This window comes from Scomber japonicus, chromosome 15, assembly GCF_027409825.1.
Source record: "Scomber japonicus isolate fScoJap1 chromosome 15, fScoJap1.pri, whole genome shotgun sequence".
Classification (NCBI taxonomy): domain Eukaryota; kingdom Metazoa; phylum Chordata; class Actinopteri; order Scombriformes; family Scombridae; genus Scomber; species Scomber japonicus.
The window spans coordinates 6,517,720-6,544,098 of record NC_070592.1 but is presented as its reverse complement, the minus strand read 5'-3'; the positions used below and the strand labels follow the sequence as shown (position 1 = coordinate 6,544,098).

General features: G+C 39.2%; 1 protein-coding gene across 3 annotated transcripts; it reads right to left on the bottom strand.

Annotated features, from left to right (window-relative positions):
* Positions 1-207: 207 nt before the first annotated feature.
* On the bottom strand, positions 208-26,358 carry rxrba (retinoid x receptor, beta a). Of its 3 annotated transcripts, XR_008322990.1 has the most exons (14): positions 26,298-26,358; positions 24,655-24,805; positions 21,594-21,829; positions 21,204-21,357; positions 20,906-21,085; positions 18,893-18,913; positions 16,080-16,240; positions 15,437-15,566; positions 13,938-14,070; positions 10,402-10,437; positions 7,566-7,657; positions 7,342-7,447; positions 635-6,493; positions 208-576 (listed from the first exon to the last, which is right to left on the bottom strand). XR_008322990.1 is itself a non-coding variant. In XM_053334689.1 (13 exons), the coding sequence occupies exons 2-13, from the start codon at positions 24,668-24,670 to the stop codon at positions 6,346-6,348; spliced, it is 1,413 nt and encodes a 470-aa protein (XP_053190664.1). In that variant the 5' UTR covers positions 24,671-24,805; positions 26,298-26,358; the 3' UTR covers positions 208-6,345. The 3 variants fall into 3 exon arrangements, 2 of the variants coding, with proteins under 2 accessions (XP_053190664.1, XP_053190665.1); XM_053334689.1 differs by having other exon boundaries at positions 208-6,493; XM_053334690.1 differs by lacking the exon at positions 18,893-18,913 and having other exon boundaries at positions 208-6,493.
* Between the last annotated feature and the right edge of the window lie 21 nt (positions 26,359-26,379).

Sequence of the window (26,379 nt, the reverse complement as noted above, 5' to 3'; positions counted from 1 at the left end):
GAAACAAGATTCAGAATTAATGACTGAAAAAAATTATTCAGATTTTTTTTTTTTTTATCTTCTTTCAATCCCCGAAGCACACAATAAGTCAATCAGCTCCACATGTACAATGGAGTAGGATACAAACGGGACAAAGAACAGACACAAGAAAAAAAAAAGGAAAAGAAAAAAAAGAATGAAGAAATTAAAAATAAGAGTGATAGATTCCATTCAGATTTTACAGTTCTTGTATTTGTTTAATACTTTGTAATAAACAAAAGATGAATAGCATAGTCAGAGAAGAGGGAGACAGGAAACGAGATAAAGAAACAGTGTGAATTTTGTTTAGGTGAAGAGTAAACATTAAGGAAGATTCTAGGATCTACTGGAAAAAAAGTCTTTTTTTTCTGTTTTTCTTCTTGATCGACAAATAAACACCTGATCAGAGTTCTTTAAGTCCCTGCCCTCTTTTTCCTCCCTCCTTCTCTCTAACCAACCCTTCACAATTCCTCCAACCTTTAAAACCAACAACAACAACAACAACCTCCAATGCTATAATAGTAAGTTGACGCCTCCCATCAAGTTCATTCAATGTATCTAGATCCTGCTCAGGGGGGCGGGTTGTTGTCTGCAAACCAGACGTGTGGATTTCGACGGTGGCCTTTAACACTGCGTGTCTACAATTAGAGCCACAGTTTCTCCCTCTTAATCTAGAACTGATTCTGAGGGTTTTGTTTTTTTATTGCTGGTCATATCCAGCTAGAGCCACACGTGATCCTGACACAGTAAACACACAAAACGTTGCAGTTGGACCTGGATGCAGAAAACACCCAACCAAATGCAGCTCAAGAAGAGCAGGTCTAGGTGTAGGGCAAGGGCTAGGCTGGTCAAACCATTCCTTATTTGCATTTCACTCATATATGCATTTCCCTGTGTCTTGGAAACCAAAGTTTTCAGACTGGGGAACCCTTAAAAAAAAAAGAAAGAAAAAAAAAAAAGCACCAATGCACAGCTTGAGCACCCAGAGGGGGCCACACACTGGTCTACTCATCTCTCCTAAGACCAGTTCTCCCCTCTCCACACGAGCTGTCATTCCATTCCTATTAGGGCCCCTCTTTAGTATGCACTACACAGGGCAAGGTTAGCGCACACTCTTTAGTACGCCGCACAATAATCACAACATATATGACAAAACAAGCACTGGGCACAGAGTGGCCCTGCATTTAAAACGGCCACATCCGCTAACAGCTTGGCAGTGATAAATAAACCAGTGAGGGTGGTGGTTTCAAGGCTGCATAGCACACACTGCGCCTCATTGATCATAATGGGATGGGCCTCGGCTCCAGGGGGCCTGTGTCAATAGGTCAAAATGCCACCCTGATATCTAATCTATACACAATGATCAATTCTTCAGTCACAGCCTGCGATCCATTAAAAAGAAAGAAAAAAAAAGCATATTTAATTAATGTCTTTATTTTCAAAAAGCGAGTAATTTCAAAAATGTAACAAAGACGGCGACAACAATACTGCTACACAGTCAAAAGGTCACAGCATGCGTCTGCCTTGAGTGCACACGGTTGCAACGACAAACATTTTTGTGGGCGTTGCGGTGCGATCCGGCGGTCTCCCACGGCGACCGCAGATCGTCGCTGCTCTGCCGTCAAGTAAAGTTAAGCAAAGAGGGACACACAGTACTGAATCCCTTCCTTACAGCTCTCCATATGTTTGATTCAAGAAAAGCTTCACATCCTTTTCAAACAGTCCAAAGAAGAATCGGCAAGTTTTTAGGTTACAAGTCCATTTCCAACACAAAAAGCCCAAGACGTTTTCAGCCAACGTGGGCGAGTGAATAAGCGTTTCAGTTTAAAAAAACTAAAACTAAAACTAAAACTTAAAGAAAAGCAGTGGAGACGGGGCAAAGTGAATGAAGGGAGGAGGCTGAGTTGTGTCGATAAAGCATCAGGTCAACAAAGCCAGTTTTAAATCACTCCTCCAGCCTGGCTCCTAATTCCTCTGTGCATCCTTTTTATTATGTTGCACGACAAATTCAATTAAACAGCGCTCAGCACGTCACAGCCGAAGCTACAGTATCTGCCAGTCAAAAGGTAGCTGCAGACAGATTTCACACACACGTGTCTTAAAGTATAACACATGTGGCCACACTTACCTTATAACAAATGCAAAAAACAAAAAGAAAGAATGGAAAAAAAGAAGACACCCAACCACCAGCTCTTGCTTTTTCATCTTCAAATGACCTAAGCTCAAAGCAAAAATGTAAAGAAATACGAACATGGCATAGCAAAACTTAAAATGCATTGCTGTTATATGGAGGGATGGAAACTAAATAATTTCAATGCCAGTTATTATTATTAACTGATGTAACAGACTAAAAGCTAAAAAATGACAAATGCCAGAAACATAATGTGCATATTGCATGACGACTGCTTAATCACGTTACCACAATATGAATATACAAGTTGCATATGTTGATTTTTGATGAATCGTCAACAAAGGATTGGCATTTGCTCAGACAATTGTGTTACGTTTGTGATATTCTTAACATAGATAAAGGCGTCACTCAGCACTTGAATGATTCTGTAATCATTCCCATCCCCGGCTTTAAACGTGATGCTGTAGCAGCAAGCTGAAACATTCAACAGAGGAAGCTCCAAACATTAAAAAAAAAAGAAATCCTGCAGATAAAGATGCTGAGCTACCAACCAAACAGAAGGTAAGATTATTTACAAAAGCGCACATACGAAAGTCAGGCTACTCTCAAAATCTCATTTTGGGTTGCACTTTTAAAGGTTATCTTACCTCTAATCTAGAGATATGCTCCAACAACAAAAAGACTGAGAAAGTGTCTCAAAGCCCGGTTGCCACAAAATCTTTTTTTCACTTAAGTCTCAAAACTGCTCTTATTGGCTCGTCTGAACCAATTCAGTCTGCTAAAGCACTGAGACCGAACGGTAGAATATACAGTATAAGAATTCAAGCAGGTGTTGGTGCTTTTCACTCAAAGCATCAGTTGCACCTGGCTATTCCACGCTAACAAACACCAAAATGAGGCAGTAACGGTGTACGCGGGGCTGACTTTCCTCTGCATGTATGAAATGAATGGACATCTGGAGACTACTTTTTTTTTTTAGATGGCCGTACGCATGCATGAGTGGAGAAAAAAAATGAAACAACACCAAACTCTATGGTTAGACCAACTAATTGACGTGTTCAAAAGAACCACCTGTCTCACAGGTCATCTTTAACTGTCGGCCTCCATTGTCCACATCACATGGGGGGAGGCCGAGGATCGTCTCTGAGTAGAAGTATTTGGACTATCTGCAGGGCAGGAAGCTCATTGCTCAAATGTGGTCAAAGTAGCAGGCGGGTGGGCGGACCCCCGAAATTAAACGGCTACTCTCACCGTTTCCACCAGCCTTTCTAAAATACAAAAGACTCTAAGCTGTGTCTGGTAACGTACAGAGACTTATCCACCACAGCCAAAATGTACAAGCACTTAGCTGGTGTTCATTTTCCATAGCTGGAAGTCTGCAATAAAGTTAGGGGTCATAAAGTAACAAATAAAATAAAAAATGTTAAGCAGACCTGTGGTGGAGAAATGGCTGTCTTGATCTATCTTGTGTATTTGCATTGATGTAAATGTGCAAGTCTCAAACTAAAAAGACCACATCAGTTATTTAGCACCTGGTAGAGGACAACTGTACCTCTTCCCTGTAGAATGATACTGCAAAATGTACGTTACGAATTTTTTGTATGAAATGCAGTGACTAATAAGAAGGCTAAATATACTTCTGAACTTCAACACTCCTTTAAATACTTTACTAACAAAAAACGGCAATAAAGTCTTAATGTGTACCCCAGTATTGATCAACTTGGAGCATGTTGTAGACGGTTTAATTCATAGTTCATATATCCTGATCATGTGGTAGCTGCATTTGACTTCTTAATGCAATGCTCAGATTCAGTTGCCCACAATTTTTCAATCACAGTAAATGTCAAGTGCCATTGTCAATAACATCCAGCCAATCAATTACCAAGAACATCAGGAAACATTGGCAGAAGTTGGTGCAAAAGCAGCAGTGAGGTGTGGTTTTGGCCCTGGGCTCAATAATAATTTAATGGTGACGTCAATACACGGAAGGCGAGTCTAATGTTGATTCGACAGCAAAAAAATAGAGCTTTTCAAATTTTGTTAGAGCCATATATTTCACATTCACATGAGTGTGAACAGGCCTTTGTTTCTGCATGACTCCTGTGTGATTTTTTTTTTCTCTTTCTTCTATTATTTACATCTACTGTACAAAAGTCGCAAGCATTGAGCTGATACACACTGAATAAAGTTTTCAAAGCTGCAGGTAGTAAGTGTAGGATTTCCATTAAATAGAACTAATTCATTTCATTATTGCGATACAGTAACATGGCACACAAAACATCCTCTGCGAGTCAAACACTGGTGCTTTTGTTTTAAGAATTGATATCTGCAGCTGATGATCCATCCATGAACGATGGGTTAAAGTAGTAGTAGTATCACTGACTGACTACTTGGTGAAATGAGATGTTGCATTATTGCCACTGTAGAATCACTTCTAATCTTTATATTTACCATCTCTGCTGTTCTTTTTGTGTGTGTGTGTTGCACTAAAAATTCAGTTTTTGCACCTCGTTTTGAAAAGGAGGACAGAGTGCAGCATCTTGAATGCAAAGCAATGCCTCACATACTGGTTCGTTCAGTAACTTGTACAAGGACACTTCCATAGCTGCGGCGAAGAAAGGTCAAAACTAGACTAATTTATTTACTCACAACACCGCTACAGGTTGGCCAGTGCTACACAGAAGATTATTCTCCTCTTCTGTGGCCAACGGACAGCTGATACAAAGCAGATTTTTGGAATAAAGAGCTACCTATCATAATAGTCGACTATCAGCTGGACTGTTGGAACAAGTTAACATACCTGCTGCCAGCCAACAGTTTCAACTATTTGATTGGTGGCTAGTGTTAATTCCCAAACCTGGTTATCATCTGTACAGGAAGTAGCAAATTATTCTGCAAAGCCTAAATCAAATCATTTCATCTGATTTGAAATTGATGCAATAATGAGAAAACCCTACACATAGTACCTTCAAGGTCATCTTAGGTGTCTGAGAATAGATGGTCATTTTGAGAAAACAGGAACATTTACACAGTTACAACTCACAAAAAGTGCATAAATGACCACCAGGAAAGGGGGGATTTGGAGGAACGGGAGATACAAGAGAAACAAATACTATTTTATCTTGCATGAAGCTGTACTTTCTGTGAGCCTCAAACTGTTCAAAATGCCAACCAACTGCCAAAGTAGTGAAAAGGATAAAATCAAATCAAAGCAAAAGGAAAAAAAGAAAAGAAAAGAAAATTCAAGTCATTCTTCTTGTCTTACAAAGCCCACTGTGCGCATCAGGGTGGGAAGGACAAAGTCTGTCTTTTCAACAAAGTGCTCCCAGCCCCCTTTTCCTGGATTACAATGCCTTGGAAAAAGCTCTCATTTCATGAGTACAGTACTTCAAGATAGAAACTCAAACAAGTTTCAGCATGAATATTCAAAAAAAAAAAACATAAAATATTTTAAGGTTAACACGATTGGATGAACTCACTGGGAGGGTGTGTCTGCCTGTCCGTTATAGGACACTTCCTGACCAATAAGAAGTCAATTTGTTTGATGGTGGACAGTTGATTGAAATGCTACGCACCTGATTTTAAGCTAAAACCATACATGGATAACTAACCGACTAATGATGGATACAATATACAGAGGTGCAGCTAGCTGTGTAACCAGGTAAAAACAGGGGAAGTACACCAGATATGCAGAAGCAAAAACCCACTGTGAGATGAAGATGTGAAAACTGAAGGCTAAATTAAAATTAAGACATTAGCTGTAATTTTGTAATAAAAAGGGGAAATATATTCCTTGAGTCTTAACCCCTACGGGGGAAAACTGAGTATGGGAGAAGAGGGTGCAAATGTGAGGAGTTTGTTTGCATGTATGTGTGTGTATGTATTAGCATACTGTTCATTCAGAGCCATATCCTGTGTAATAGTTATGCATGTCGATTCATTTCTGCAAGTTAGGATCTGCATATAACAGTGTGTGTGTGTGTGTGTGTGGAGAATTAGCCGGTGACAGGGAACATGTGTGTGTGTAGGTCTACAGTATGTGTGTGTATAAGTGTAAGAGCTGGTACATTAAAACCAGCAGGTGCTGCAGTTTAAGTGAAGCCCAATGGCAAGAGCCAGCGACCCAACGGGGGGGCAGGCTGTAGGTAATCCTGGTGTGCATCGGATCCTGACCGGACTGAACCTGGCTGGCTCCTCTAGGTGAGCTGGTGAGGTGCCTCCAGCATCTCCATCAGGAAGGTGTCGATGGGCGTGTCACCGATCAGTTTAAAGAAGAACAGGTGCTCCAGGCACTTTAGACCGATGGAGCGCAGTGCTGGGAGCCGGAGGAGGAGCTTTGCAAACCTGGACGACACGGGAAAGAATGAAGAGGAGACTAGAGTGAGAAATGTCCATCTATCTATCAATTAAATATTTATATTTATATTAAAAATATGTGAAAATATAATGTAATAAATTGTCATATTTGCCTTTATAATCTGGGAGAAAGATTTTAACCAAATACAGACTGATAAAGATGTTCACAATATAGTGTATAACAAAAAATGTTTATTGGCTGTGGGTGGCATTTCAGTCTCATCTTTAAATTCAACTTCAAAGCACAATTTTTACTGTACTAGAAACCTATTAGAGGGGAACAAATTGCATCAAGTTGGGGGGGCTGAAGAGCCAAAATGTCACAAAATGCATGATGTTATCTAAGGATGTATCACACTGTCTAACAGCGTAGCTTAAAGCTTAATTCATGCTTTACGTGTCAATGCTCTCAACAGTCTCCTGACACCTTGTTTTGCATTTATTCCTTACCTTAAAAAATAGGAAAACAAAAGAGACATTTAAAACAATGTGATAACATAAACAGTCCTACTAGAACCAGAGAGATCAAAGCTTTTTCTCAAATATAAATTGAATGTATAGACGAGTGGGTAAGTGCTACCATGGCAGTAATCAATCAATCAATCTCTCTGGGTGGCAACTTTTTATTTGGTTGCTCTCTTCGTTAAATGCTCACAGGGGAAACAACATCATGCATCACATCCAGCCTTTAACCAGCTGCTGTGTGATGCAGTGACATTTAAAGCTACAATATTATGTAACTGTGTTGATCTGTCTCTGCATCATAGGCACCCAGACCTGTCACATGCAGAGACCTCACCTCTTATATGTGGGTATGTGTAGGTGTTGTAACATACCTGCCCTGCTGGTCGGGGTATTTCTGTTTGCAGTAAGTCTCGAGAGATGCGTACACTCTTTCTCTCAGGAGCTCCACCTCACTGGAGTTGGACAAACCCTTGGCATCTTTAGGTGAAGAAGACAACATTTACATTATCTGTTGACATGTTTAATTTCCCCAGACATTAATTTGTTCTCTTTCTTTCTGTGTCTGATATTTTCCAGATTCTGGCTGACTGTGTACCTGGGTTGAAGAGGATAATGGCTCGCAGGCAGCCCAGTTCTGTCTTATCCATTTGCATGTCTCTCATCTTACTCACAAGCTCTGTCAAAACCCTGCAGAGAGGAGAGGAGAGGAGAGGAGAAGCAAAGAGGGGGGTCACAGTTAAAAGATAGAAGGGCAACAACACATTAGAGAAGAGAGAAGAAGCAAAAAGGAAAGAAGAAAAAAAACAAGAGAGAGACCGAGGTGGCAGAGCAAGAAAAGCAACAAGAGAAAGAAAGTGAGGGAAGAAGAGAGTGAGAACAACAGAGAGGGACCACACTCCATAATCACACAGACTTAATGTCCACACTAGTTAGAGCATGGCTGAACTGCTGCTTCTGTAAAAAAACACAAAAATGCTGGTCATAAAATGGCCCAGGTGGTAAACTGCTGCCAACCAGATATAGTTACGTTGTGGCTGTGACTGGTTCTGGTTTCACCTACTGACCATTTCAATGGCTGCTTCACTCTGTTGTGTGTAAGATAATCAAAGTGGCTGGTAAACCTTTAAGTCTACTGAGGCTGGAGAGTAAAAAGGTTAGTTTCCTGTCTAATTTTAAAGGTTTTTTCCCGCTAGGGTTGGGTGACGTCAACAGAATTTGCATATAATGACATCCACAGTGAAACATTGAGACGGATGATATCTTCCTCTGTTCCACCGATGATGGTATCGCCTATCAGCTCAACCCTATCTTCCACTATTTCATGTTGACTAGAGCTGCAACTATTATTCAAACCAATCGCACACTATTTTGATGACACATTACTTGTTTCTCTGTACTTGTCTTCTGTGATAGTAAACTGAATATCTTTGGATTGTTGACTGTTGTTGTCATTAACATCATCCACTACTTTCTGACAATTAACAGACCAAAAAAATAATAATCGCAGCCTTAGTTTTGACCTCAAGAGACGACTATAAGGAGGCTGACGTAAATGTCAGTCAGGATTCAGGAGCAAAAAACAGATTTTAATGCTCTAAAACCAAACGCAAAACACATTACAGCCATTAAACAGATGTTCTCACTCACAGAGAAGAATAAAGACACCAGAACATCACATTTAATTACTGGTAATGCCTCTTTAATATATTTCAATGAGTCAAAACTGGCTTGTTTTAGGGTATGCAACAAGGTTTAGTCAAAATCCTCATTTTAAAAGTACTACTGTATCGGATTTTAACTTAGTGATGCACATATTCAAAAGAGGAAGGGACACCCGCACATTGTCTTCACTTGCTAAATGAAGATACTTTACAACGTTTCGGGGACCTTCGCCAGCGCACAAGAGTGTTTTTGTGGTGAAAGAATGAAGAAAGAGGCAGCACAAAGACACCATGATGAATTCAAGTGTTTGAGTATTCTTAACATTTGTAAACACGCTTCACAAATCTCAAAACCCAACTATCTAAGATGGGTTTCTCATTGTTATTCAAGGCCAAGGCATGTGGCCAGTAGAAACTAGAATTTGAAAATGGATAAGTTATAAACAAATACCAAAGACTTATCAACTTATCTTACCAATATTTCAACATAACATGTCACTAAACTTTGGAGTTATCATGCTGCATTAGATGTAATATGCGATATAAATGGATTACCATCAAAAACTCTCTTCTACCTCTCTACTACCCCTTTCATACCACCATTATCAGCAAATTCAGAAAACGGTATACACCGTATACCGTATAGATTTAAGAGGCCTTGTCTGGGCCACTCCTAGTCCTACATGCTACTCCTACGGTCCGATTTTAATGACACTGACCAATCCTTCAATACACTACACTACCAAATCTATGTATCAATGCACAGCCAACACAAAGGATAAAAGTTACATTCAGCTTTGGTTGAGAAAGTGGAGAAAATCAGTTATTTTACACACCTAGAGAGTTTATTTAAAAATGGGCACCACCCATCACAGAGGCATCATTAAAGAGAGAGCATCAAAAACTGACCCCGAAAACAGTGTCCTGCATTGGAGATAGGGCTGGGCAATTAACCGAAAAATAATCTAAACCAACATTTAGAAACTCTAATCGACTTAATCTTGCTCATGTCAATTAATGGTGGTGTTCATTGTTGCCATGACAGTAAAGGTTGCATATCTTTAAGGAATTAGAAAACTTGTCTCCAGTGATCATTTTAACCCAAACCATGATCTTTACATAGTTCTAATCAAGTAAACTAGACATTAACCACAGCGTCACGCCTTAAAACATCTTTATTTTCACTCCCTAAAGATCCTCATGTGTGAGGGCAGCAGTGGAAAATACAAAACAAAAGAAACTGTGGGTGGAGATAATCGTTCATTAATCGTAATCGAGGTTAAAAGTTCAATTAATCATGATTTTAAATTTTGCCATAATCGCCCAGCCCTAATTGGAGATATACATTATTTTGAGTTATATCCAACCATTAACACTTTAACAGAAAGCTAGCTTCACAAAGCTAGCCCACACATTTCAGCAGGGCTCCATAAGGATTCAGTTTGGCAGCAAGACACATGATGAATGAGTGTAAGATGAAAAGTACTCTGCAGGTGACTGGACCAGAGCTTTAGCACTCAAAGCCACAATCAAAAACATGGGTGCTGGATTCAAAATCAAACAAAGTACCATTTGTCATCATCATCGAAACCACGTTGCCAGAGTTTGCTGAGTGATTCTCGGCAGATGTCGTTGGAGACCCGGCTGGCTTCGGCAAAGCTGCAGAAAAGCCTCAACGCATCAACTTTTAATCTCTGTGATTGTTTTGATGTTGACTCAAGAGGAGGGGTTCAAGAAAAAAGTGTTTGTGTAGTGGCAAGTTGTAATTACCTGTCAAATATGGCCCCAACCTCGGCATTGTGCGCCCTGTGTATTCAATCACAATGTGTTATTACAATGTCATTACACAGTTACATTGTTATTACAGTATTCTGGCTGGTTTTGAGCCCTTCAGCTGCACAGGTTATAAGTTCCTACACATGATTGATGTTGAAAATCTGAGGTGATACAAACTAGTTTCTGATATATTAAAAACTCTCTTTTTTTAACACTATACATGGGCTCAAGCTTTATTTTATCCTGCTCCAAAACTCAAATATGCAACTCTGAGAAACAACTGATCAGTTTTATACCACTTGAAGCTGTAATCTAATGTATATATTCACATGTATCAACATAAGCAGAAAGGAGGTTATGATAAATCCTATGAGCCAAATGCATTTACAGCAGAAACCCATTAGTGCACATAACACTGTTCATAATTGGAAAAAGCAATTAACCCTTATACCTTCAACAGGTGTTACCGGCTATAATGTTGTTAATGCAGCTTAAAACTACAAGTGACTCAATCAAAAATTATTAAATAAAGAAACTTAAGCAGGTTTAACTAAGCTGTAGCCGTTTCATGAGAAAACTCTGAAGTGCAAAACACACACCAAAAAAAAAAACATTAAAGAAAAATCAATTAACAACATAAATAACATGTTCACACAAAAAAAAATCAACAAAACAGAAAATAAACATTTCAGAAAACACATTTCACAGAGTGGAAAATAAAAGGTATCAACTGTCTTTGTCTTTCTGAATTCTGACTAAATGTCACTGAGATACGAAGAGGATGCAGACGACACACCTTTTGTCACAGCAGATGTTTAGACATGTCAAGAAATGCAAATTAATAACATTAACAACAGCTGAATCCCATTAAGATTTTCCATTTTCCATTCATGACACTGTTTTAGTGCATTAATGGCGCTTTTCCACTACACAGTTCCAGCACGACTCGGCTCGGTTCGACCCGACTCAGTTTTTTTTTGCGTTTCCACTAGGGATAGTACCTGATACCTGGTACTTTTTTAGTACCTGCTCTGCTGAGGTTCCAAGCGAGCCGAGCCGATACTAAATGTGACGTCAACAGACTGCCGGCCACTGATTGCTCAGAAGAGTTGTCGTTGGTAGAGTCATGAGCCGTCCCACACAAGAATCAAACCCGGCATTTTTAAATACCGACAACATCGTTACAGCCATACGGCTCAATTTTGTTGCTTTGTGTGACAGAAAGCCTCATACAGCAGTAAGTACACCACTGCCTCCATGTCCTCCATTGTTTATGTGTTTGTGTCGCGTAGAAAACGAAGTCACAACAGTTTTGTGGAGCTGTGCTATGACGACCCCGCCCACGTTGAGTAGGTACCTTTTTGTAATGGAAAAGGTTCTGAGTCGAGTCGGGTCGAGCTGAGCCGAGTAGTGATAGAACTGTGCAGTGGAAAAGCGCCATAAGTATGGACTGAGCAATTATTAATGTTACCACCTCCATCTTTGGTTTTCCTGCAATGACAAGTTGAAAACGTCTGCTGTGAAAAAGGTCTGCAGGTCAAAGTGTGCTGCTTAGGATCACACCCTTTCCTGTAGGTTAAATGTTTACAGTGTTTCTCTTTTCATATCTGTGTCATGAAACATCTCGTGTTGTGTTTTCTGAAATGTAGTTGTATTCTCTGCTTTGCTCAGCTGTTTTCTTTGAGGTTGTTGTGTTTTGCACTTCACAGCCGCCCTAATAAGAAATCTACTTCAACCAAGGTGTTAAAGAAATTATTACATATTAGGAGTTTCATTATTGACACCCTCTCTGCTAAAATACAATCCAGTAGCTTCAAACCGATACCAAGCTGAAACAGAAGCCTGCTGCTAGAAAAGAGCACTGCTATGAAAACAAGTAAATATCAGAGAGAAAACATTGAGCCGTTCGCCATGAGCCCAGTTAGCTTGCTTTAATTTAAAACCTGACTGGATTTCATAGGTGGAATTATTCCTTTATAACAATGTAATTACTGTGTAATTAACAGTGAATTGACACGCTGTGATGTGGTTGGGATTTTATGTAAAATTCATTAAGATTTGCAATATTATCTGCATGGTTTAACTTCAGGCAGGAAGTCATGTCTCACTCAAATCACTGATAATATATATTAAAACGTGCTGATGTAAGATACTAATTGGTATAATATATATAATAAAACATCCCATTATGGCATGAAACAGCATTTATTATAGCATAATAATGCAATAATATATATATATGTAATGTAATAATTTGAGTTATTACATTTTTAGTTAATAGAGAAAAACACTACATTTGATGTAACTACTGATGGTTGATGCAAATATGCAGAAGGCTGCAGAGGCCATGGCTGTACTTTCTGTTTTGTTTTCCTGTGATCATGGATTAGATAAAAAAATGCATTAAACTATGATGCAGATAAAAGTTATTAACTGACACACCTGCAATAAACTATAACTTATTCCTATAGGGAGTGATAATGTGTCTGTGGTCACCAATCAATACAATACAGTAGCCTATAGAGAATAAAGTCGCCTGCTAATTATAGAGAATTATCAGAATGTGCATTTTTATCCTGGATTATATTAAAATTGTAATTATTTTATGATCACAAGAAAACAAAGCTCTTTATATTGACATGAAATCACAATAGTAAACCTCATACCAACGACTTCTCCAGCCCTCTGTGCAATAATGGGATGTAAACTATTACATTAACGTACTTATCATAATTTTAAAGGAGCATTTCTATCCTATTTTACACGTTAGTAGTCTACATTAGCCAGCCATTATTACATTACCAAAATGCTGCAATATGTGCTATATGCGGCTGAGTATGTGTGCGCGTTTGTGTGTGCACATGCTTGTCTATTAGTCACCAGCCTCCCCGTCATGCGCTGTCACCCTACAGGCAATACTAAAGAAGCAAAAGTCTCTCAGCCAATCACAGCCAACGCAGAACACAGCAGCTGCAGCCAACCAGCGATGAAGACACAGAACGCTAACATCTTACCTCCAATCCTAATAATCCAGCTAAAACCTGAACCATGTGCGTGTTTAGATTACAAACAAATAAAAAATAATAAAATACAATGTGTGTAAAACCGTCACACTCACACATAAAAAAAGAAATGCATGTGGATGAATAAAGGCAAGAGATCTTTCTTTCTTCATTTACTTTTAGCGCTGATGTAGATTTACCAGGTGAATTCAAAGGAATTGTGTAATTTATGTAGCTTTTCAGGGTTTATTTCAGACTAAGAGTATGTGGTTCTGATATTGTGTTGAAGCACATCTACTCTGAGCAGTTTCAATTTCAAAGTAGAAAAATGTGTCTCTGAACAATCATTTTAATCATAAACTGCTAAAACTCTCCAATGAGTATGTTGTCGTTGTTTTATTTTAAATGGTGGCCTGTCCTCCCAGCTGGACCATCCACCCAAACTTTAAAAAGAAGGAGGGGAAATAATCACTAGAGTGTGGTGATGCCTGTCAACTTGTCCATCTACTGTATGAACCTGTGTGTTACCTGTCAAAGATGGCTCCAACACCCGCACTGTGAGCACTGTTCCTGTGGACGTGAAGGCCGGTCGCCAGTAAGATCCCGTCCTTCACCGAGATGGAGCGATGGGAGAACGACGCAATCAGGAGTTCATTCCAACCTGCAAGAAGAGTCGGGTGTCTCAATATTTCTAGTGAATCAAATGGTGCTTTTCCACTACACGGTTCCAGCACGACTCGCCTCGACTCGGGTTTCTTTGTGTCTCCACTAGGGGTAGTACCTGGTACCTGCTACTTTTTTAGTATCTGCTCTGCTGAGGTTCCAAGCGAGCCGAGCCGATACTAAATGTGACGTCAACAGACTGCCGGCCACTGATTGGTCAGAAGAGTTATCGCTGGTAGAGTCATGAGCCGTCCCACACAAGAATCAAACCCGCCATTTTTAAATACCAACAACAGTGTTACAGCCATACGGCTCAATGTGCTTGCTTTGTGTGTGACAGAAAGCCACATACAGCAGCAAGTACACCATCGCCTCCATGTCCTCCATTGTTTATGTGTTTGTGTCACGCATTAAACGAAGTCACAGCAGTTTCATGTAGCCATGCTATGACGACCCCACCCACGTTGAGTAGGTACTTCTTTGCAATGGAAAAGGTCGTTCCTGGAACCGCGTCGAGTTGAGTCGAGACAAGTAGTGCTGTAAGTGTGTAGTGGAAAAGCGCCAAAAATGCATACATATTCTACTATTACGCTGCTTTATAGTTTAGTTCTTTCAGTTTGTTTCATACCTGCTAGGACTTAATATTCCTGGACTCATTTAACACCTACTGTCATTTGTAATTGTAAAATTGGTAACCGTGGAGCTGTGAAAAAAAACATCTTGATAATGTTAAAAGTTTCTGTCGACAGTGTTTCACAGAGGTGATGAGTAAAGTTACAGTACGTGGTTTTGTATTGAATTGCATTTTATTGATGTTGCTGCTAATGTTTCATCCATCAGTGAGTACATACATGAGGGAGACCATTAACTTAACGTGATGGCCCAAATTCAATAAAATGTGAGCATGGAAACGAGGTAGTTGTAAGTGAAAGTGTTTTTTGTGGGTTAAAATCACATTAAATATATACAGTGTATATGGATTTCACACGCTGTACTGGGAGAAGTGTAATGGTGCTATGGATTAGCACAAAACCAGGGAAAGGGTATTCTCTTTAGCATTAGACCCTCAGCTCGCCTGTCTTTTATTTTTTATGCAAGTGTCACGTAGGAACTCAATGAAAAATATCCAGAGATGCACATGAAACCATTTACAATACAGCTGGTGATATAAACAATACATAAACTCTGCCAGTGATTTTTGAAAATTTGAAACTCTGATGCACTGATGATGAGTTCAAGTGCTTTAAATATTTAACTTTTCAGGCTCTGAATATACTACAAAGGAATTTTTAGGATAAGTAAATCGCAAGTAGTTATAATCAGACTTTCTGCCATACTGCCCCCACCCTGTAATTTCTATTTACCTGCACGTAGCAAGATGACTTGGTCATCCAGCGGCAGCTCAGAGAAGTGAGGGATCCTCTTGGCCCACTCCACCAGGGTGAAGAGCTGCTTATCTGCTGCCTGACAGATGTTTGTGACGGGATCGTTGGGCTGCAGAGAGAAGATTTAGAGGACTTAAGTTATTATTTCATCAGACAGCTTGATTAAAAGACACAGTACGGTCATCATCAACTATTTTTTATAATCGAATAATCATTTTGAGTCTTTTTTCTCTTAATTCAGCTTCTCAAATGTGAATATATTCTGGTTTATTTAGTCTTCGTATGATAGTTAATACATATTGGTTATGGACTAATTGATTAAGGTCTCGAAAAAGAAAAGGACAATCATCTTGAGCTTTGGGAAACAGTGTTCACCTTTTTTCAGACATTTTCAGTCGATTAATCAAGAAAAATAATCAACAGTTTAATCTTTAATAAAAATAATTGTTAGTTGCAGCATTCACCAAACATATAAGCTCATTTATAAAGTGTATTTGAATAAACTCAACAAATCTATAAACTAGCCTACATCTCATTTGCTCAAATTCTGCATATAAAATGCTACTTAAAGGCCCTTTTTTTCTTTTGTTTGCATTTCATTTCCATCGTCCACCCGACTCACAGAGCTTCCTCCTGAACTTCCATCTGCGTGCAGCTCTGTCTTCTGCTCTACGGCCATCTCAGCCTCCAAAATCTTATCCACCGGCATCTCCTCATTCACCACGCTGGTCGACTCCACTTCACCCTCCCGCTCCTTGTTCCTCTGCCGCTCCTCTTGAACAGCTGCAGGGATGGGGTCGGGGGGGAATAGGGGGGGTTGGGGGGGGGGGGGTAAACGGGGTGGACAGAGAAGGGCACAGGAGAAAAAATAATGAAGGACAAGAAAGAGCAGAAAGAGCACAAAAGAGAAAATGTGGGTGAGGAGGAGAGGGAGTGAATAGAGGTAAATGTGGAAGAACACAGAAGCAGGAAAGGTGTAAAAGGAATGGAGGAGCGAAGTGGTTTGAGCAGAGGACAAAATAAAGACAACAAGAACGCAGCAAAAACAGGACAATGAAAAGCAGTGAAGTGTTGAAATTGCACGAGGGTGAGCGGGAGGGATTAATCAACGAAAACCAAAGAGTGGAGGAAAAGTATGAGAGAGGTACAGTTAGGGGTGTAAAAAAAGAAAATGTGTGGACCATGACAGTGAGAAATGAGAGATATAGATTGGCAGACAAAAAAAAAAAAAAATAACGGGGAAAGATTAAAGAGTTAATGTGAAAAAGGAAACAGTGGGAAAGAAGAGACATACATATGTGCGATTCATGATCAAGTCAAAGTCTTTTTCACACACACACACACACACACACACACACACACACACACACACACACACACGCTACCAAGGCAGAGTATGTGACAAACATGACATCAGGTATTTTTTGTTAACTAACTGTTTTGATATCTAATTAAATACAAAAACACTGTTAATCAGAAAACAGAAACTTTGCCCAGGTTTCACTGCCAGGAAGTCAAGTTCTCCAGCAGATATATGTGATATGTGACATTTAAGAAACCAGGGTGCTGCCAAAAACTGTCAGGTTATATAAGTGTGTGTAAACACAATGAATGTGACTCAATGCAATCGCGCTGCATTTTCTATTTTTACGGCGTTCTAGATGAGCTGACATGTCACTAAATGTGGATGGAGTCGTTTATTGACCCACATCAGATGAACTGAAGACATTTTTACTAACAGCAATCGGACGAATTAAATATATGTAATTAAAATCTTCATATGTAATATTTTGCATATATATTTTCATTCATCTAATTATTATGTGTAATTTTTTGGAGCAGAACATTTTAGAGACTGCATTATTTACTTTAATCTGTGTGTAGTGGTGTGATTTGAAAGTAGTCTAACAATTGTTTTAAACAAATCTCATTAAGGAAAAGCTTGCATTTTGTTTTATTTTAATACAGACAGAGCGCAACATGTCATACTTTGAAAAACTCGCCCACTGGAGGGGAAAACAATTGGATATATATTTTATTATATTTCATATATATTAAATTTCAGCAGGATTATTTTATTACTATGTCTACCAGAGAGTTAAAGGTCATTTATAGCATATGCTGAAACCTGTTAACATAACACTGTGTATGCTAATGTGCAATGCAATTGTCGCCTTTCTCGTTACACTTGAAACACCTTAGTTTTTTTCTTTACTCATAAGTTTTCATGTTGTATGTCTCACCACAGGAGGGCCATCCGACGAGACATGAGTATCACTGACTCCTCCTGTACATCTCTCTTTTGTTGGTTACTGTCTCTTCTCCTAATCTAATTTTTCTTTCATGTGCGATAAATTAAATTAAAATAAATTAAGAAGCAAGGGCTGACATCATGTCTACAGTAGAGCTAGTACAACACGCTGGTATGACACTTGGATACGGCAACAACAGTTTCTAAACATCCGTCACAGACATGCGATCATTTCCCACTCAGGCTCAGTTTACAGTTAGCTTTACAGCTGATTCAAACATCTACTACAAGCACAGCATACATTTCAATTACATGTCTGTTCTTATTTTTGTCCCTCATGAGTTCTCTGTGACTAGCAGCGTGTTCAGGGTCATTTTTCAAGGTGTGTCATTTTTATGGAGGTTTTTGAACTGCAGGGTGTCAATGCAGCTCAGGTCGGATCTGTCTTTCCTGTTATCCACTTTTGTCTTCTTAAAGGTTCAGTTCTTTGGTTCAGCAGCTTATAAAAGCTTATATGTGGGTTCTTAACCCTGCTGGTGGAGAATCCCACCACACAGCAGCCTTTAGCTATTCTTCTGTAGTTTGCCAGCTAACAGAACTGACATGAAAAAACCTTTACTCAATACAAAGTCAATGGAGAGAGAGATGAATTGTTTTCCCCTCCAGAGTGGGCGGGAATTAATTGCGCTCTGTCTCTATAATGAATCCATTATTGATCATTAATGTGTCTGGGAATTGATTAAAGAAGTTCTGGTAGGTTCACTTACAGTAAAGCGAGGCAGAGATTTTAAATTGCTCGATGTCACCGTAAATCTACACTGATCGCTGCGTCTTATTTGATAAAGGTGTGACTGAGGCCATGAATATTTTTTAAGAAGTGGGTTTGTGATGGGAGCCTGTCCAAAACTGCACTAACTGAGCACCTGGGTAAGTATACAGTATGGTAGGAGTGTGCATACTCAGCAAACTTTCCCTGGATCCATAAAGATCAAAAAACATGGGGAACTAATTCAGAGCTGGCACTGGTCCACCTCTGAGCACTGGCAAGAAACTACGGAAAACATTTCAGACTAGCTCCTTCTCACTGATACACAATGTATTATCTCTTTTGTTTTTTTGTTTTTTGCTCCTTGCTCACTCATACAGACACAGACACACAACCCCTCCCTCCCTCTTCTCCTTACATCTGTCGTTCATCTTGGCCACTACAGAAGGAGGGAGAAGGGGGGAGAGAGAGAACGAGAGGAAACAAAAAAAAGAGGAAGAGAGGGGGAAAGGGGGTTAGTGTTTACAAGGCTTACCCACCCCCGTCTCCCTCTCTATCACTCTGTACTCGTTCTGTCTATCCCCGTACTGCAGAGATATCATAAAACCTCTCTTGCGTGAAAAGAACGCACATCAAAAATATCAAACGCTGACTGCATCACTCACTGATTCATTTCCTGCTATTCATATAAGATCTTATTTAAGCTTTTTTGGGTAAAGTTGAGGTCAGACGGAGGATTTACAGGCTGCCACAGCAACTGATTTGATGGAGCTTCCACAGATGGAGGCTCCATCAAAATGCTCCTTTTCCTACTAACTAAATCTGTCTCAGAAACTAGTCGCACACAAACTGAATTAGGAACAAACTATGACAAATTTAGTGCAGTTAAATTCTCATGAACTCAATCCTAATCTAATCTGGGGAAAAGTACAGTACCTCGTATGTAGTTAGCCTTTACCTAAACTGCTCAACTCAAAGAGACTTAGCACCAGATAATCTCACACTGATTGGCTTAAATTGGATCTCACGTGATTTTCAGCGTTAAGACACTTGTATGAAGCGGCGCACAGTTTTAGTCCTAATTTGTAAATGTGTCGTCTGTCGTCTAAAGCAGGCGTGACTGGAGGGAGCAATAGTTGGCTGCATAGAATTCAATCACGGCGGGTAAACAATGTTATAGTCTAATAGCAGAAATAGCAAGAAATCGCCAGGTATATATACAGTGACTTTTTCATAGTTTTTTATTTTAAAACAGTGGATTTAATAGAGATTTTTGACACCAATTAACAGCAAAAAGATTCATAGATGATGTTTAATGCTAGCGATCACTGCTTAGATTCTACACAATGAGGCATAACATGAATTTCAGGATACTGACGGCCCCAAATGATACACTAGTAATGTCCTCCAATTTAAGGTAAATTAAGGCTACCATTTCTTAAACGACCTTTAATGACCAATAATGATGTGTCCCATACTGATATGTGGACTTTGAAGGAGGCAGCCCATGAGCAGAGAATTTATTTATAGTAGTTTAACCAACATGTGAAGTCTGTTAAACATTTTAAAACTGCGTCTAAAAAGGGAGTTTCAGTGTGCAGACTACTTAGTTTCTCTTTAGTCCAGCACCTGGATTAAGAGTTTTTTAAACACTTTTTGATAGTTATTTCCAATTGTACTTTAATAAATATAAATAAAGGTTTCTTTAGTAGTGACAGTCTTGCAGGACAATTATACTATTGTCAATTAATTGTGAAAACAGATCTGGAGTGTGTGATACAAAATAATGACAGTGATGCTGCTCAGATGAATCAAACACTTGCCTGTCTATCCTGAATACACTCAGCTTCTCTGTTATCAATAAATAACCTTTTTCAGGTTTATAGTTGAGCTTAAAGGTTCATTGTTGACCTTGTTTAACAAATTACTCTACTTACTGGAAGTTTTCTTTAGCTCTCACCTACATCTCACAGCTTTCATTTAGGGAAAACATACAGAAGAGCTGAGTCATGGGCAACTGGACCTGTGTTAGACTCTTGTAAGACGTTTCACCTCTCATCCAAAATACTTCTTAAGGTCTGAACCTTTTGGAAGAGAGGTGAAACGTCTTAAAGAATCTAAGTTTCCCTTGACTCTGCTGCTCTGGATATGTCATGACCTGGATTGGATGACAAAGAAGCTTAACAGACATTAAGGGATGAAGTTTGCTCAGTCGAGGCATGTCCATGACGACTGACCAAACTCTATCTGCTGATTGAGGCCACAAGAACTTCCTGTCAGCTACGTGGTCATGAACTTAAGATTCCTCTCTTTTTCACATAATTCATCATTGTCTAAATGCACCACTCATTGTGATGAGTGAGTGATGAGCACATCGGGTTGAAAACCAGTGATTTTCTGAGGGGTTAGACGAAATGACATGGTTGCTCACCTTCTCTCTTCATGCCCATGGCCAGGCACTTCTGGTAGCGGCAGTACTGGCAGCGGTTCCTCTGTCTCTTATCCACCATACAGTCTTTATTGTCCCGACAGGTGTAGGTCAGGTCTTTTCTCACTGTCCGTTTGAAGAAACCTTTACAACCCTCGCAGCTGTAGACACCATAGTGCTTACCTGGATGGTGAGTGCAACATAAAGACACAAATAAAAGGGTATGCCAATTTGTGTCATGGTCAAGTAAAACTTTTCAACTGTTTAAACTGTATAGCTCAAAAACAGGAGGTGTTGTCACCAGAAGATCTGTCTCCGCAGATTGAACAAAGGCGTTTCTGGGAAAGCATCGGGCCTGGGCTGTGGGCTGACAGCTGCTTCAAGCCCAAAGGAGGTTTCACATCATCTGAACTGCTCACTGCATGGAGTCCTGACATGGACACTGTTGAGTTGATCTGAAAGGAAGAGCAGGAAGTTAACACAATGACTTAAAGAAGAGTTTTTTAACATGCATTTCATCATTCTTCTTGTAGATGGACGCAAATTGTACACTATGGCTAAAAAAAACGTGTACATGTAATTATAAAAGCAAAATGTAATCTGTGATAGAGCAGGAAAACAATGCTATGGAGGGAAACACAGAGTAAGTTCAGAAATATCCCTGAAATGAAATGAAGCATTCCTCTCTTACCTGCGGACTGCTAATGGGGCCGTAGCCTACTGACGGTGTGCCGGGTAGGCAGGGTGAGCCTAGCGAAGAGCTGATGACGGAGAAAGGGGAACCAATGCTACTGATGGGGCTGTTGACTCCGGCGGAGGTGATGGGAGGAAGGGAGGTCATGGAAGCTGCAGCTGAGGGAACCAGTGGGGGTGAGCGCTGGCCAGACGGGGGGGAGGACACAGACGAACTGTCTGGGCTGCGGGAATCTGATGAGACAACCCGAGTGAGAAGATACATGAATGAAAATCAGGTGGCGCAAAAAAGCCTAATGGTATTAAGATAGAAATGATTTTGAAATAAGAGCAGATTTTGTTTAATTCTGTTGTCAATTTCCAAAAAGTGCAAAGTGCTAAAACTGTTAGGCCCCAATCAGACAGAGTGGTTTCAGCAGCCTTAAACACCCCGAGTTAAAAAACCTTGGAGCAGGAAAGTGTCCGGCATCATTTGCATGATGACAAGTGGAGATAATTGGGGACAAAGTAGTGGTGGCTGTTGCAGGATACCTGAAGCTGTATGACTTTACCAACCATGGTTACTATGATCTGAAAAGAGTGAAGCAGCCCTGGAGTCAGTTTACGTCACAGCAGAATAACTGTTAGGCTAAGGACAGGTGATCCAAAAAAAAAAAAAAAAAAAAAAAAGACTTGGCAAGCATCGCATTTGGCAACCTGCAAAAAGTGCTCCTGATCAGGGTCTTAAAGCTCCCCCCTATTTGTTTTATTCTTTCAACCATGGTTTTATTATCATTACTACCAAGGCAGTAATGCTGCTAGTATAATGTGGTCTATACACTGTGGAATAGGCCAAAAAGTAGGTATGATAACATGCTGGGGGGGTTTTTACGTCTTAGATCAACAACGGCATGATAGTAATTAATAACTCAACTGCTGTGCTGTCTTGATACCAACATCTAATCAGTTAAATAATAAATGTTACAGTTCATTACACAGCGTAAAGCAAACACAGCTGATTTAAATTTGATTTGCTCGAGTTTGGTGCCAAATGAAATTACACGAGTAAAGCTTACACAGCAGAGTAGTTATTCTCTACATTTGTCAGTAATTATCATCGTCTTTTTTTGACACACAGTACCTGAGGGGACGTTTACCTAAGATGTGCATTGACTGTGACTGTGTTGTGCATTCACGAGGAACAAATCAATCAACATTTTCCAGAAGTATTTTTAGACTTTATGATCTCAATCCAGAAGCATTTTACTGTTCAAGCTTAATGAAGAATGAAATAACAGATTACATAATATTGGTTCCCAAGTGCTGGAAAGTTACAAGACATGAGGCTAATTTCACCAATCCCCCATCACACTTCAATTTCTTTATATTTTTATGACACTGGTTGCTTTATTTATTTATTCTTTTGATTGCTGTGATTTATTTGACACTTTCTTCTGCAGCTGCTGCATGTTCAATGCTTCAGGCTGTCTACTTGTTTGTTGTCTGATCCCATCAACTGTTCTTGCCTTCAACACAGGAAAAACAAAATTCATCAGGCTCACACAAGTCATCTAACTGTGACTGATGGGGAGCGGGCCTCGCACTATCATGTAAATACACCAACTCCACAAAGAGTTTACAAATGCAAAGGATCATGCTTTCAATTATTGAATACACGTCTTGTCTCATTCAATTATCCAGAGTGTGTCTACATATAATCCTGATACTGTTACAAGTTGTACCCCTGTCACACATATTAACGAGCGATTTGACGTCAAACTGCACAGTGTGTACCTGAACACGTATGGCATCGACATGAGCCACGATAATACAACACTCTCATGTTACTGTAACGTGTTTCAGATAAAAGTACACACATCATTATACATCATTATAACTGTCATATTAAGCACACAGCGACATTGATAAGATATTGTATTTTAAATTAAGTTCATACTTGATTTTGAAGTTGATACTTGATTTAAATTAGTTTTGGACCAACACAGAAATCATCACTCAAGGCAAACCATTCAGACCTATAGACACATAGGTTGCTTCATTTCAATTAAGCCCTTTTATCTTTATGGGAATCTGGTGGGATGAGCAATTTGGACAGTTGAACTCTCTGTAAGACATGCAACTATAAGTAAACTCAATCAATCAATCAACAGTGTTTACTTTCATGTCAACACAGCTGACAGGAATTTGCCTCGGTGCATCTTTTAGAAACATACAAAACACACACATTAAGTGGATAATGTAGATAATACAAGGAAAGCAAAAACAGTTAGCACTTACATAACATATATTTCAACATAGATAAGATTATAATTGTGTGCATAGTGGAATCTTAGGGGAAAAAAGTCATGAAGAGCTTTGCTGCTACCTACCTACTTTTAAAGTGCTTGTGTGTCAGAGTTCATTTAAACACACTTATTTGATAATCTTTGCTTCACCATGAACCCTATCTTCCACAGGCCTGATTTTAACAGCACAGATAAAGACAAATGTCCAAGTAAGATCTCTAAATCTGTTGCTAATATATCAACATTAACATTAACACAGCACATCTCAAGTGCAGTGTTTACGAAACATTAAAATTTCTTTTTGCATTGCGTGTAACTTGTGTAACTTTTGGGGGGGGGGGATTATGTCAGGAGGTCAAAACACACACACATTAAGTAGATAATGTAGGTAATACAAGAAAAGCAAAAACAGTTAGCACATATATTTAAACATACATAAGATTATAATTTTGTGCATAGTGTCATCTTGAGGAAAATAGCTTTGTGCTGCTTCTTACCTACTTTTAAGGTGCTTGTGTGTCAAAGTTCATTTAAACACACTTATTTGATCATTTAAGAAAAGTCTTTGCTTCACAATAGACTATCTTCCACAGGCCTGATTTTTACAGCACACATGAAGACAAATGTGCAAGTAAGACCTCTAAATCTGTTGCTAATATCAACATTAACATTAACAGGTGCAGTGTTTACTAAACATTACTTTTTTTTTTGCATTGCATTGCATTGCATGTAACTTAAGAGTGGAAAAAAATGAAAAATGAGGCATGTTCTCACCTCTACTGTCTCCCATGATGGTGGCTGGGGGTTACAGGCGCTGGCTGGCAGCTACACACCGGTGTGCTTCACTCTCAAACAGCCTGATATCAAACTCTAGACCGCGGACTGAGGCCCGGGCCGGAGTTGTTTTGGGAAACCAAAAAAGGGTCTGAAATATTCCAACACAAGGAAGATGTTGCTTTTAGCACAAAAAAATACACATTTAATCACATAAAAGCAGCACCACAGAGTTCACATGTATACCAGCTGCATGTTTGATTGTCAATAGAAATATGTAATTGATTTTTTGCAAAAGAAACATAGTTTGCAAAGCAGCCTGATACAGTTAACAAGGGAAATATACTGGGTTATGCAACAAGTAAGGCTATGATAGTGATAGATTAGGTTAAAGCAGTGAATAAAACATCCTATTGCAAATAAAATACACATTTAAATCACATAAAAGCAGCACCACAGAGCATACCAGATGCATGTTTGCTTGTCAATAGTAATACTTGTGGATTTGGTGCATTTTTTTTTTTTGCAGCAGATTAAAAAAAGAGGAGTTTGCAAAGCAGCCTGATACAGTAAACAGGAGGAAATATACTCTGTTGTGCAACAAATAACACACATTATCAGGATAGGTAGGCTTTGATAGTGATAGATCAAGTTAAAGCAGTGAATAAGGTATCCTATTATAATAAAATACACATTTAATCACATAAAAGCAGCACCACAGAGTCCCTCACGTGTACCAGCTGTCTATTTGCTTGTCAATAGAAATATTTGATGGGTTTTTTTTTTGGCAGCAGCAGATTAATAAAAAAGAGGAGTTTGCAAAGCAGCTGATACAGTAAACAGGAGGAAATATACTCGGTTATGCAACAAATACCACACATTATAAGGATAAGTAGGCTATAATAGTGATAGCTTAGGTTAAAGCAGTGAATAAAACATCCTATTGCAAATAAAATAACCATATAATCACATAAAAGCAGCACCACAGAGTCCCTCACGTGTATACTAGCTGTCTATTTGCTTGTCAATAGAAATATTTATGTTTTTTATGTAATTTTTACAGCAGCAGATTAAAAAAAAGGAGTTTGCAAAGCAGCCTGATACAGTAAACAGGAGGAAATATACTCGGTTATGCAACAAATACCACACATTATAAGGATAAGTAGGCTATAATAGTGATAGATTAAGTTAAAGCAGTGAATAAAACGTCCTATTACAAAAAGAGAGATGACAACAAACCACAGCTGCTTAATGCTAGATGCTAACTAGCCATTAGCTGTGACATAGCTCTTAAACTCCTCTGCCAATTAAAGCAACACATAACAACACTAAATACACACCGGTATACACACACATTTCCCCCATACGATGTGTAATACACGCCTACACTTTCTCTATTAATTGTCTATCTGTGTATGGTTTAAAAAAAAACAAAAAAAACAAGCTAAAGCTAAGATTAGCCACCTAAGCTAAGAAGCTAAGTAGCATGAATGCATCTGCAGGAAAAGCGACAGAGGAGAAAAGAGGAGTAAAACCATTAAAGCTGCTGGTTCATCCACTTCTTTCTCACTATCCACCACTCATGCACTAGCTACACGGTTTAAATATATATATAATTATGCGAATAAATACGGATTACTGACGTTTTAGCAGCACAGCTTCTTCGCATGAAAAGATGTGGCGACTGTTAGGCCCCGTGTGTGTGTGTGTGTGTGTGTGTGTGAG

What these genes read in the sequence shown, in the direction of transcription:
- rxrba (XM_053334689.1), bottom strand. An exon ending in AGTCATCTTGCTACGTGCAG is followed by an intron (nt 14,071 to 15,436) that starts GTAAATAGAAAT and finishes CTCTTCTTGCAG; the next exon opens with GTTGGAATGAACTCCTGATT. An exon ending in TACCCCGACCAGCAGGGCAG is followed by an intron (nt 6,494 to 7,341) that starts GTATGTTACAAC and finishes CGTGTCGTCCAG; the next exon opens with GTTTGCAAAGCTCCTCCTCC.